Source organism: Odocoileus virginianus, chromosome 27, assembly GCF_023699985.2.
Source record: "Odocoileus virginianus isolate 20LAN1187 ecotype Illinois chromosome 27, Ovbor_1.2, whole genome shotgun sequence".
NCBI lineage: Eukaryota > Metazoa > Chordata > Mammalia > Artiodactyla > Cervidae > Odocoileus > Odocoileus virginianus.
Window position 1 is genome coordinate 25,348,507 of NC_069700.1, and position 14,516 is coordinate 25,363,022.

Consider the following 14,516-nt stretch of genomic DNA (forward strand, 5'->3'; position numbering starts at 1 on the left):
GCCGCTCATTCAGCTGGGTGCTGTTTCTTCTTTGAGTGGAGGCAGTGACTATAGTGACATTCATCCGGGTCTCTACTCCTCCCCCACTGACTACCATGAACTTAGTCTTCAACTCCACAGCATGGAAAAACTTACTCTCCAAATGAAGGGGTAAATTCCCCACTTGCTTTTTTTGGGACTCTAGAACTAAAATAATAGGATAATTGTTTGAAAGTAAATAGTATACAGACTTTATGTATTATTCATTCATTGCCTTAAAAATAAAATTTTCTGGCTTTTAGTATTAATTAAGCTGATTTATTTGGTAGAAAGTAATTTGCAAAATCCCTGTCTCACGCAAACTGGAAGTGTTGGTAAAGCTAATAATTTATATATATATATATTTTAACTTTTCATTTTGTATTGAGGTGTAGCTGATTAACAGCGTTGTGGTAGTTTCAAGTGAACAGCAAAGGGGCTCAACCATACATATACATGGATCCAGTCTCCCCCAGACTCCCCTCCCATCCAGGCTGCCACATAACATTGAGGCCGGTCCTCTGTGCTATGCAGTAGGTCCTTGTTGGTTACCCATTTTAAATATAGCAGTGTGTACATGTCCATCCTGTTCTTCCTAACTGTCTCTTACCCTTATACTTTGTATCAGCAACCATAAGTTCATTCTCTTTTTTTTTTTTTTAAATTTCTATTTATTTATTTATTTATTTTTTTAAATTTTTTTTTAATTTTTTTTTTTTTTAGTTGGAGGCTAATTACTTTACATCATTACACATTCTCTTATTTATATCTGTTTTTAATCAGAGCAAAAAATTTTTCTCATTTCAGTAAATAAACTAATTGTTGTTGTTTAGTTGCTAAGCTGTTACTGACTCTTTTGCAACCCCATGGACTGTAGTCTGCTGGGCTCCTCTGCAAGTGGGATTTGCCAGGCAAGAATACTGGAGTGCACTGCCATTTTCTTCTCCAGGGGATCTTCCTGACCCAGGAATAGAACCCATGTCTCTTGCGTCTCCTGCATTGGCAGGCGGATTTTTTTTACCACTGAGCCACAAGAGGAGCCCAAATAAAATGATAATATTGTTTGATCCACTCTTACCTCTTTGAAATTTCTCTTCTGTGTTTGTTTTATGCTGTGTCATTGTACTAATATTACATGTATATTTATATGACTTAAAAAGAGATAAATATACACATTGTATATGCTTGCTGAAAAAGTTTGTTTTTCTTACAGTTACAGCTGTTAAAAGAATTTGGTGTTAATGCTCCACATTGTACATCATTAATAAATTAATTACCACTTAAAACAATAATGAAACACCACTAGATAGCTATTAGCATGACAGAAATCCAAAACACCAAATACAAGAGAGGATCTGGAGCAATAAGAACTCTTATTCATTGCTGATGGGAATACAAAATGGTACAGACACTTTGGAAGACAGCTTGACAGTTTCTTACAAAACTAAACAGGCTGTGATCATATGGTCCAATAAACACACTCTTTGTTATTTACCCAAAGACCTTGAAAACTTATACCGACACAAAACTTGAATGAATGTTTATAGCAGTTTTATTCAGAATTGCTAAAGCTTGGAAGCTACTAAAATGTCCTTTAGTAGATAAGTGTATAAACAAATGATGCTATATCCAAACAATGAAATATTATTTAGTAATAAAACAAGAGTTATCAGGCCATGAAGACATGAAGGAATGTTAAATGCATAATGCTACGTGAAGTAAGCCAATCTCAGGGGCCACATACTCTTGTGTTTGCAACTATATGACATTTTGGAAAAGACAAAACTATGGAGACAGTGAAAAGATCAGGTATTGCCAGGGATTACAGAAGACAAAGGGATGAATAGCCCAACCTCAGTGGCTTTGTAGTGAAACCATTTGTATGATAGTGTAATAGTGGATACATTTCATTATACATCTGTTGAAACTAATGGAGAATCTCACACAGAATTACCCCTAAGGTAAACTATAGACTCCAGTTAATAACATCTTATCAGTCAGTACTGACTCACTAATACAAAATGTGAATAATAGGGGAAACTGGATGCAGGGAGAGATGAGAGGATATAAGAAAACTCTCTGTAGTTTCCACTTGTTTTTCTTTAGCTGCTCTAAAAGCTGAAGTCTGATATAATTATTTTATAAAACAGAATTTGGAGTTGATTTGTTTTCAGCGGTTGGTAATATGTGGATGTTTAGGAGAATGGGTCTGTAGATAGATATATCATCAGATATATACATTTACATAGGATCTGGAAGTTAGCCCAAGATTATGATAAATAATAATGTATTAGAAATTTCAGAGACATTGAAAGTGTATCACCATACTTAGAAAATGTGTTGGCATAAGTTACTAATCAAAGATGTCAAATAGGGGTTCAACATAGAGTAAGATAGGAAATATCTGGCATCTTCCTTCCTTTTTTAAAAAACACATTATTTTTTTTAAACTGAGGTTAGAAACTACCGAAATAAGGTTTTGTTGTGTTTTTGGAAACGCATGGTGACTGGAGTAATATTAGGTGTATATTTTTAAAATTTTGTTTTCTGTATTTTGGAAGTGTTTCTGTAACTAATTCTTACTCTCTTTTACTCTGCACTGTCTAATAATAGTTTTTTTTTTTTTTTTTGCTTTAATAGGTGTCTATATAAAGAATATCTCCCATTTTAGACTGTGTTAGGATTACACATGACAAACAAAAGTACTGAAAGGCTTAGTGATAAGTTCTGCACTACTTTTTGGAAAGGCGTCCCATGGTTTTGTTCAGCATATGCCTTCCTCTGTCTAAGGGTTCAGAATAAGAAGTATAACTTCACGTCATGGATAGTCATGCTTCTTTCATACTTTCATTATGCACTGGGAATTGCAGAAGTCTGCTGCCCAAGTCCAGCTGCCCACTGAGACACTGTATTCTGGGATTGAATAAAAACCAGACCTGTTTGGGTGAGAAGACAAGCCACTGTCTTGCTCGTTGTGACCATAGTTATCAAAGTTACATGAAAACTAAAATAGAAGCTTGTGTGTTACAGCAGTGAAGCTACTGTAGAAGACCAAGAGAGAGACAACTTTTTCAGGAAAGTTTCCTGAAAGACCTTTAGTGAAAGCTGCATCAGCAATACTGGTGGTGTTATAGGCATCTAGGCAGTATGTGAAGAAATTGAGCATCAGACCCTTTTGCTTGGGAATAGTCCCAGGACAAGTCAGTCGAGACATCAGTGAGTAGTACGATAGGTCTTTAATGGGGGTAGAAAATAAAAAGATTTGTGTAAGTTTACCAGTTACTTGGATTTTGTCTTTAAGTGATTGAAAAATATATGTACTACAGAGCAAAAAGAGGTGACTATGGCTAGGTACAATGGCTTTCATTTCTGTCTTACAAAAACCATTAGGACAATATCTAGCTTTCTGTATGTAGGGAAAAGAAATTGGCAGAAGTAATATGAGAAAACATGTAAATTAAAGCTGGAGAACTAACAACCCTGAAAATTAAAATAATATATTCATCAAAGTTGCATCCCTAGTTATATCTTTAGCTGATTTTAGATACTTCACATGTTTATACTAATGACGATTGTTTTTAGAAGAAAAGTTTATAAAACCATGAGATAAAACTTGGTAATTATTTGTACATTTTAATAATATAAAAAGTAGTTTAAAAATATTCTTTTTACTAGAGATGTGAACTGAATTCTTTGTTTTATCTTTGAGTTAATTATTTCCTTTTAATCAGTTCAATTGCTCAGTCATGTCTGGCTCTTTGCAACTCCATGATGCAACATGCCAGGCTTCCCAGTCCATCACCAACTCTTGGAGTTTACTCAAACTCCTGTCCGTCAAGTCCATCCAGCCATCTCATCCTCTGTTGTCCCCTTCTCCTCCTGCCTTCAGTCTTTCCCAGCATCAGGGTTTTTCCAGTGAGTCAGTGGCACTTTCCACTTCGCATCAGGTGGCCAAAGTATTGGAGTTTTAGCTTTAGCATCAGTCCTTCCAGTGAATATTCAGGACCGATTTCCTTTAGGATGGACTGGTTGGATCTCCTTGCAGTCCAAGGGACTCTCAAGAGTCTGCTCCAACACCACAGTTCAGAAGCATCAACTCTTTGGTGCTCAGCTTTCTTTATAGTCCAACTCTCACATCCATACATGACCACTGGAAAAACCATAGCCTTGACTAGATGGACCTTTGTTGGCAAAATAATGTCTCTGTTTTTTAATAAGCTGTCTAGGTTGGGCATAGCTTTCTTAAAAGGAGCAAGCATCTTTTAATTTCATGGCTGCAGTCATTATCTGCAGTGATTTTGGAGCCCAAGAGAATAAAGTCTGTCACTGTTTTCATTGTTTCCCCATCTATTTGCCATGAGTGATGGAACAGGATGCCATGATCTTAGTTTTCTGAACATTGAGTTTTAAGCCAACTTTTTCACTCTCCTCTTTCACTTTTATCAAGAGGCTCTTTAGTTCTTCTTCACTTTCTGCCATAAGGGTGGTGTTATCTGCATATTTGAGGTTATTGATATTTCTCCCTGCAAACTTGATTCCAGCTTGTGCTTCATCCAGCCTGGCATTTCTCATGATGTACTCTGCATATAAGTTAAACAAGCAGGGTGACAATATACACCCTTGATGTACTCCTTTCCCAATTTGGAACCAGTCTGTTGTTCCATGTCTGATTCTAACTGTTGCTTCTTGACCGGCATACAGGTTTCTCAGGAGGCAGGAAAGGTGGTCCAGTATTCCCATCTCTTTAAGAACTTTCCACTGTTTTCTGTGATCCACACAGTCAGAAGTTTTGGCATAGTCAATAAAGCAGAAGTAGATGTTTTGATAACTTTGTACTTTGGTGTGAGATTTCAATTAACTTAAAATAACCAGCGGGAAACTTTGTTTAGGCAGTCCAAAGAATTAAATATTGAACATGTCAGTGAACATAACAGAAGATTTTTGCCTTTGTGGAGTTTATCCTCTAATGGGGGCTTTTTATGCTCTTTCTCGTCTGTTGCTTTGTTTGTCCTTTTACCAGTAGCACACTGTCTTTAGTTACTCTGGCTTTATAATAAGTCTTGTAGGATATCTCCTCCCACTTTATACTTCAAAAGTGTCTTGGGACTTCCCTGGTGGTCCAGTGGTTAAGACTTCACTTTCCAGTGGAGGGGTTGTTGGTTTGATCCCTGGTTGGGGAGCTAAGATTGCACATGCCTCGTGGCAAAAACAAAAAACATAAAACAAGCAATATTTTAATAAACTCAATAAAGACTTAAAAATAGTCCACATAAAATAGATATATATATATATATCTTGACTATTCTTGGCTCTTGACTCTCTCACAGAAAGTTTAGAGTCAATTTATATATATTTTAATTGCATTTTGTACTTTTGTGTGCTGTTTCCCTCAGTTTTATTAAGATATGATTGATATATTATATAGGTTTGAGTCTATGTTGATTTGATACACTTGTTTATTACAAAATGATTACCACCATAGCTTTAGCTCACAGCTCCATCACATCACACAATTACCACTTCATTTTTGTGGTAAGAATATTTAAGACTTACTCTCTTTTAACTTTTAAGCATGTAATATAATAATGGGTCACATGTTGTATGTTACATTCCAACAACTTATTCATCTTATAACTGGAAGTTTATACTCTTTAAGGATCATTTCCCTATCTCCCTCCCTCCCACCACTCCATTATTTGTTTCAGTGAGTTCATTCTGCCTTTGTGTTAATGATGCTATTTAGATGCTCTTATAATTGAAAAACTTGCTGGCTTGCATTAATTGAAATAATTTGTCTCCCCATTATTTTGAGTTTTCTTTGTAGATACTCAGATTATATGAATAAAAAGTTTAGTTTTTTCTTTGCAGTGCTCATATAGTTTAAATTTTTTCTTGCCTTATGTTGTAATTGTAATCTTAGTATTATATAGACTAAAAGTAGTAATAGTGGGAATCCTTATGTTGGTCTAAATTTCAGAAGGTTTGAATGCTTCTGAGCATGTTATTTCCTATCTGATTTTTGGTAGATTCTCTTCATCAGATTGAGAAAATTCTGTTTATTCCTCATTTGTTAAAATCTTTATCATAAAGAAATGCTCAGTGGTTTTCCCACATTTATTGAGATGACCATTTAGATTTTCTGTTTTCAGATTTTATGTAGTTAATTGTATTAATAAATTCATGGTTTACTCTTGTTTTCCTGACAACCAAAAGAAGTCTGCTCAACAAAGTAATCCTTCAGAATTGAAGGAGAGATGAAGAATTTCCAGGGAAGTAAAAGTTGAAGGAGCTCATGACCACTAGACTAGCCTGTAAGAAGAAAGCAACTTCATTGATACTAAATGAAAGGATACTAGTTAGTAGTAGTAAAATATATAAAAGTACAAATTCTACTGGTTAAATTCAGAATACCCAAATGTTTTAATGGTGGGTAAATCAGCTATACATCTAGTATGAAGGTTATAAGGTCAAAGTAGTAGAAATAATAACTACAATAATTTGTTAATGATACACAAAGTAAAAAAATACTGTGAAATAAAAAACATAAAACGTGATGAAAGTGTGAAAGTGTTAGTCACTAAGTTGTGTCCCACTCTTTGCAACCCCATGGACTGTAGCCTGCCACACTCCTCTATCCATGAAATTCTCCAGGCAAGAATACTGGAGTGGGTAGCTATTCCTTTCCCAGGGGATCTTCCCAACCTAGGGATCTAATGAACCCGAGTCTCCTACATTGCAGGCAGATTCTTTACCATCTAAGCCACTGGGGAAGCCCCAGAATGTGATGAGGGGAGGGTAAAATTACTGTATGAAAACCTGAGAAGCAGTAGAACTGATGGTGTCCTAAAATGTGTTCAAAGGCAGTCAGAGACCAGTGTCTCAGTTTGAAGGCAGACAGAGAAGTTGCATTCTTTGTTACTCCTCTCTCGTTGTATTCAGGCCTTCAACAGATCGGATGATGCCTACCCGCATTGGAGAAGCTATCTGCCTTACTCACTTTACTGACTCATAGGTTAGTTAACCTCATGCATAAATAACTTCAAATACATATCAAACTAACATTAACCAAATATCTGGGCACTTAATGGTCCAGTTAAGCTGAAACGTAAAATTAACGATCACCCAGATCAACTTGGCACTGATATCTCCTTAAAATATATTTAGTCTCCAAATAAAGATAATAACAGAGTCACAATTCTGCCTAATATGATACAGTTATCCAGCACACAGTTGAAATTGCACTAAGCCCTTTCCTGGAAGATGAGGTTAAGTCCATGAGAGGCATTTATACTTCTCCTTAATATTCCTAGCTTAAATACTATGATATAAATACTGTAAGTCCAACGCATTTTAATATTACATGATGAGGGAGTAAGAGTGGGAAGGAAAGAAGATATTTCCCTAACAACCACACAAAGAAGTATTTACACACAGCAAAAAGTATTCATAACAAAATGACCATTACAATGCCCTTTATGTAACTGGTTAGATGATTGTAGCTTCCATTAATGACTACCTTCTCCCACTTTCTATTCCGTATTCCCCTGCCTTTAGCAAGCACCTCAGCTGGTTGTGGTTCTTTAACTGGTGGAGAGACCCAAACCGTCATTCTTGAAGGATCTGAGGTATTAGTAGTCCTTCCAGGATTGGGTTGTAGTTTTCCATTGACATTAATCACAGGGCATGGAAATTCTATGAGACATCCTGAATGATCTCCTGTATTCCAGACATACTCTTTCTTACCTCTACTGTGGAGTACCAGTCGAGTTTCCACTGGGGAGTCAGTATCGCTCACCCCTGCCAACCCAGTAACTCCTTCTTTGTCTGTTGATTCAGAAGCATGTGGAACCCAGGGTGACTCAGCTGCAGTCTTAAGTTTCATTCAATGGAATAATTGTTGTGTCAATGGAATAAATGTGAAAAAGCATTCCTCCCTCTCGAATTAAGACCTCTAGGCTAGCAAATCATAAGACCATGGGAACAGGAAGCAACAGTTTTGCTAGTGGGTCTTTAGAAGTAATGATGAGTGGTGCCTCTCCCTTTCCATCCCTTAATTCCTAGACCTGTGAATTCTGTGCGTGGGAGAAACCGCACCATATATTGGATGTTGATTCATAGGCTGTATAGTCTCCTGGAAAACCTTACCCCTGCTCTACAAGGTATTACCACCTTACTGGCCCCATCGCTCAGTCTTCAAAAGGTCATTTCATCATTCCGTCAGACCAGGTGTTTCATAATGGTGGGAAACATGTTAAGAGTGTGTGTGTGCGTGTGCGCGTGCCCACTCAGACATGTCCGACTCTTAAAGACCCCATGGACTGTAACTCCCCAGGCTCCTCTGTCCATGGAATTTTGCAGGCAAGAATACTGGGATAGGTTGCCATTTCCTACTCCAGGGGATCTTCCTGACTCAGGTATTGATCCTGCATCTCTTGCATCGGCAGGCAGGTTCTTTACCAACTGTACCACTCGAGAAGCTCTTATGTTAAGAATAGTGAGTTCCATTTAACCTGCGATATCTTCCTCTGTACTTTGAATCATCTCTAGATTACTTATAATACCTAGTACAAAGTAGATGTCATGTAAGTAATTGTAAATACAGTGTAAATGATATGTGAATATCATTGTATTTGCCAATACATGGCAAAATCAAACTTTTCTATTTGGAACTTTTTGGAATGTTTTTGTTTTTAATTCAAGTATTTTTAATTTAGGGTTGGTTGATCTGAGGATGTAGAATGTGAAGATATGAAAGGTCAACTGTGTTGGTTATTTGAGTACGGTAACATAATTTTCTGGTTACCAATATAATGAATTGGTTGTTAAAATTTTGCGTTTTGAAATACTAAATGCCCTCAAAGATGCCTACACAAATCAAGAAATAACATTGATGACACTGTTTTTTTCTCTGGAAGTTTCAGCTTATGTAGGAAAGATGCAGTTCTTTGTCATAGAAAATTGTATACCTACTCTGTCATTTGAGAGAACAATTTGTACTTTATTAAGCAGAGTGTTGTAATTGATATTTTTCAGTTTTACAGTTCTTAATGTTGGCATATTGATTTTCTTGGCAGGTTTTCTTTAGGTGATGCTCGGAGGCCTCTTCATGAAACGGCAGTTTTGGTAGAAGATGTGGTGCACACTCAGTTAGTTAATCTGGTAAGGGCGTATCATCCTATTTGGTAGCTCTGCTCTGTGTTCTGCTTATACTGGCATTGAAACCCAACAGTTTTTTAATCTTTTTTAAAAAACATTTCAAATTCTTTCTTGTCATCTCTATTGAGATATAATTTTCATGTCACAAAATTTCACCAGTGCATGATTCAAAGAGTTTTGTCAACTGAGTATTGTCATGTGACTAGCAGTGCAGTCATTATATAGAAATATTTCCGTCATCCAAAAACATTCCTTTGTACCCCTGTGCCATCACTCTTTTCTCCCACTCCTGATAACGCTGGTCTGTTTTTCTCTCATTATATCAGTGTACTTTTTTAGAACTTAAAAATGATCTTTTGCTCTGTATTTGAGATGTGTGAAGAATTCCACAAACAGTGCAGGTAATTCTCAGGTGGCAGTCGGCTTCCTCTGTTGACAACCTGCATAACTGCACTGCAGTTAGCAAACCAGGAATAACACTGGTGTCACACTGTGACAAAATTACTGGCCTTGTTTCAGTTTCGTCAGTTTTCGCCTTAATGTCCCTTTTCTGTTCCAGGGTCCAGTCCAGGGTAACTCACTGCAGTGATCTGCCCGCTCTTTGTGGTCTACTGTCTGTGATCGGTCTTTTCTGAGTATTCCATGACGTATATATTTTTGAAAATTACGAAACAGTTATTTTGTAGAGTGCTCTTCTTTGTCAATTGGTCTGATACTTTCTTATGGTTAGAATGTGACTGTGCCTTTTTGGTGAAAATCACAGAAGTGATGGACTTCTCTGCGTATCATGTCAATGGATTCATGTTGTTGATGTTTTTACAATTTTAACCTTGATAACTTGGATAAGGTGTTATGTGCTGAGTTTTTCTGCTATGATGAGGTTACTTTTTTTTTTTTCCTTTTTTTGTTAATAAGTGTCTTGTGGGAGATATTTTATGACTATGCAAATACTCTTTCTCTGAAAAAAACTGCTTATTTAACATTCACCAGTGGGTATATGCTTTTCTTTTCCTTCTTTCCTTTTATCTTTTTAAGTTGCAATTATTCTGAGAGGAATAGCTATCCTTTATCACCATTACTTAATAAATGTTTAATGTACATCTGTATAGATTAATGTATATTTAAGTTTTGCTCTCATAATCATTATGTAATAATATTTTTATTTATTTTTACTGCTCAGTTTGTTCCAGCATTGGCCGTTAGAAATGATTTCACGTCCTCTCCTCATTTTCCCATCAAGTCTTTGGTCCTGTATCTCCTCAATGTTAGGCATGTCAGTCCTTTGCTTGGGGCATATGCTACAGGTATATTCTTCTGCTGTGCAGTTTTCTTTTGACTTTGTTTCTATGACAAAAAACATAAAACATGTGTTTGGGGGCATACAAGTATTTTTATTTTAATGTAGTCAAATGCACCAATATTTTATTTCCTTTGTATTTTGAATTATAGTTAGTAACATTTTTCTTATGCTGAGTTTTAAAGAGAAATTCATCCATACTGTCTTCTAGTACCTGTGTGTTCATTTTTAACATTTAGTTTCCTAACCATCATCATTTATTAGAAAGTACCTACTTTCATAATTTGAAATGCCTCTGTCTTTATTAAATTAGCATGTATATTGGGGTCTATTTCTGATTTCATGTTCTGTGTGTTGAAGTGTTAGTTGCTCAATCATGCCTCACTCTTTGTGACCCCCATGGACTGCAGCCAACCAGGCGCCTCTGTCTGTGGGATTCTCCAGGCAAGAATACTGGAGTGGGTTGCTATTCCCTTTTCCAGGATATCTTCCCTACCCAGGAATCGAACCCAGATCTCCTGAATTGCAGGCAGATTCTTTACCAGCTGAGCTATACCAGTGGTTTATTTGTCTATGCATATGCTAACATAACATTTTTAATTGTAGAAGTTTTATGGTATATCTTAAAGATTCTCATGACTATATACCCCTTTTAATGTTATCTCATTATGTTCCTGATTATTCTTATATGTTTATTTTTCCATATGAACTTTAGTTTTAAACTTTCTAGCTCTGTAAAATAGCTTGTTGGTATTTTAATCAAGATTGTGTGAACTTTTAAATCAAGTTAAAGAGAACTGTATCTTAATGTTGAATCATTCTAAGGAAAGGGAATGTCTACATTTTGCCAAGACTATTTTTGTGTCTTTCATGAGTGTTTTGATATTTTTCTTCTATAGGCTTCATGTATTTCTTATTAGATATATTCCTAAGTATTTAATCTTCTTATTTGCTATTGGAAATAGGCTTTACCTGTAATTACATAATGACTGAAAGCATCTAGAATTTACTGAAATACATAAATCTGTCTCAGAAAGCTGAGCAAACTCCAAAAAAGGATAAGCCCAAAGAAATGTATGTTCAAACTACTGACTATGAGAGACATAGTAAAAATCTTAAAAGCACCCAGATTTATTACTATAGGGGACCAATGATTTGAAGGACCACAGAATTTTCATGAAAATACAAAGACTAGGAGGCAGTAGCAGAACAGATTTAAAGTACTGGATTCTGTTTTCTCCACATCCTCACCAGCACTTGTTATTTCATATCTTTTTCATAATAGCCCTACCCAGGTATTGACGTAAAACAGACAACATAGATCGATGGAACAGAATTAGACCCCTGAAATATCCCACATGTACATAGTCAATTAATGTACAAGGAAAGTAAGCAAAGTTGGAGTTTTTGTTTGTTTTCTTTGGGGCTTCTCAGCTGGCTCAGGGGTGAAGAATCTGCCTCCAGTACAGGAGTCACGTGGCAGCCTCGAGTTTGAGCCCGGGGTCGGGAGGGTCCCCTGGAAGAGGGCAGGGCAACCCACTCCAGCAGTCTTGCCTGGAGAGTCCCATGGCAGAGGAGCCTGGAGGGCTACAGTCCAGGGGGCTGCAAAAGAGCTGCATGACTTAGTGATGAGAGCGAGCTAACAAAAAGCCGGAATTGGAGAGCTGCATGCAAAGGAATGGAATTGTGTACACTGTACACAAAAGTTAACTCAAAATGGATTAAAGAGTCAAATGGAAGACCTGAAACCATGAAATGCCTAGAAGAAAACATAGACCAATGCCTTGACATAGGTCTTGATGATGATCTTTTTAATCTGACAACCAAAACAAAAGCAGAAATAAAAGCAAGTGAGACTATATCAAACTAAAAACTTGTACACAGGAAAGGAAACCCTCAATAAAATGAAAAGATAACCTACCGAATGAGAGAAAATGTTTGCAAATCATATATCTGATAAGGGACTAATATTCAAAGTATATAAAGAACTTATGCAACTCAGCAGCAAAAAATAAACAATCCGATTAATAAAATGGGAGGAAATCTAAATATTTTTCCAAAGAAGACTTGAAAATGGCCAACACGTCCCTGAAAAGCTGCTCACCATTATTAACCATCAGGGCAATGCAAATCTAAACCAGTGACATACCACCTTATAAACCTGTTAGACTGGCTGCTGTCAAAAAGACTATAAACAGCAAATGTTGGTAAGAAAGTGGAGAAGGGGAAGCCTTGTGCATTGTTAGTGGGACTGTAAATTGGTGCAGCCACTATGGAAAACAATATGGAGGTTACTAAGAAAATTTAAAACAGAAATACCATATCATCCAGCAATTCCAGTTCTGGTTATTTATCCAAAGAAATGAAAACACTAACTCAAAAAGACATATGCACATCCAAGTTTATTTGTAGTACCCAGGATATGGAAACAAGGTGTGTATTCATAGGTGGATGAATGGGTAAAGAAATTGTGGTGTAGCTACACAATGGAATTTTATTGAGCCACAAAAAATAATGAAATCTTGCCATTTGCAGTACTATGAATGGACCCTCATGGGTGTTATGCTAAGTGGAATAAGGCAGACATAGAAAGACAAGTACCGTAAGAGCTCTCTTTTAACTGGAATCTAAAATAAAAACTAAATCAAGCTCATAGATACAGAGAAACAGATTGGTGGCGCTGCCAGTGTCAGGGAGTAGAATGGAATGAACGGTTTTGGTTTTTGTTTTAGTTTAAATAAGCTGTTTTTTTATTTTAAAAATAAACTAATTTTTAAAACATTATCATAACTGATAATTGTAGTATTCACACAGATATAAGTATGCACAACTCTAGTCTAGAGTTCTTCATGCTTTTGTCTATACTCGTCTCTATAAAAAACATACTTTAAATCTTTCATAGGAGTCAACATGTATTTGTTAAACTTAACTGAGGAAAGTAAGCATCAGGATAGAGGTAATAAACTCTTGAGCTATACAAAGATATAGCATAGAATCTTTTAAAATTTCACTTGCAGTATATGAAGATACAAATTTAGTTGCCAGCATTTTTAAATTAGATCACTTTTTTACAAAAACAGGATTTCTGGCTTCTCTTGAAACATTAGAATTGGAATGTTTGACAACATAGGTATGAATTTTGAAGTGGAAAGCTGAGCTTAGGAGCCACTTCTACCTGTAGTCTTTTCACAGACTGGTTTTTAACCAGTAAAAACCAGAAAATACTTAACCAGAAAAGTATTCAGCATTGATGGAGTTATATAGCATTTTGTTGCTATATTTCCCATCTCCCAATTTCAGTTTTTCAAAACACTCATACTTTTTAATTTTGGAAGAAAATGATGTTTTTAAAGGAATTTTTCTGGAAGAACTGTGAGAACAGTATTATGTCCATCTCTGATGTTCATAGACAAAAATAATAAAGAAGTTTTTTATGTTATATGTTTTTTTCCTCCCATGACTTAGTGCTGTTAATGCAAGAGTGATCTGTGAAATGCTTTGATAGTGTAGTATCAAAGGTAATACATAATATAGAAGAAACCAGAAGGAACTTGTTCTCCTTTCCTGAAGGCCCTTACTTAATACCTTAATCTGAAACTTTCAGTTCAGTTCAGTTGCTTAGTTGTGTCTTGACTCTTTGTGTCCCCATGGACTGCAGCACACCAGGCTTTCCCGTCCATCACCAACTCCTGGAGCCTACTCAAACTCATGTCCATTGAGTCGGTGATGCCATCCAACCATCTCATCCTCTGTCGTCCCCTTCTCCTCCTGCCTTCCATCTTTCCCAGCATCAGGGTCTTTTCCAATGAGTCGGTTCTGCGAAACAGGTGGCCAAAGTATTGGAGTTTCAGCTTCAGCATCAGTCCTCCAATGAATATTCAGGACTGATTTCCTTTAGGATTGACTGGTTGGATCTCCTTGCAGTCCAAGGGATTCTCAACACCACAGTTCAAAAGCATCAATTCTTTGGTGCTCAGCTTTCTTTATAGTTCGACTCTCACATCCATACATGACTACTGGGAACACCATAGCTTTGACTAGATGG

At 36.4% G+C, this 14,516-nt stretch overlaps 1 protein-coding gene across 5 annotated transcripts in view; it reads left to right on the plus strand.

Annotated features, from left to right (window-relative positions):
- SUPT3H (SPT3 homolog, SAGA and STAGA complex component) overlaps positions 1 to 14,516 on the plus strand; it is a 378,407-nt gene that overhangs the window by 183,534 nt on the left and 180,357 nt on the right. For 4 of the 5 annotated variants that reach the window (XM_020880482.2, XM_020880484.2, XM_020880481.2 and 1 more), the window contains exon 3: positions 9,093 to 9,177. The exons of the other annotated variant lie outside the window; for it this stretch is intronic. In XM_020880482.2, coding sequence (XP_020736141.2) covers positions 9,093 to 9,177 — 85 coding nt within the window. The remainder of the gene's footprint in view (positions 1 to 9,092; positions 9,178 to 14,516) is intronic. 5 annotated transcript variants of the gene reach the window in all.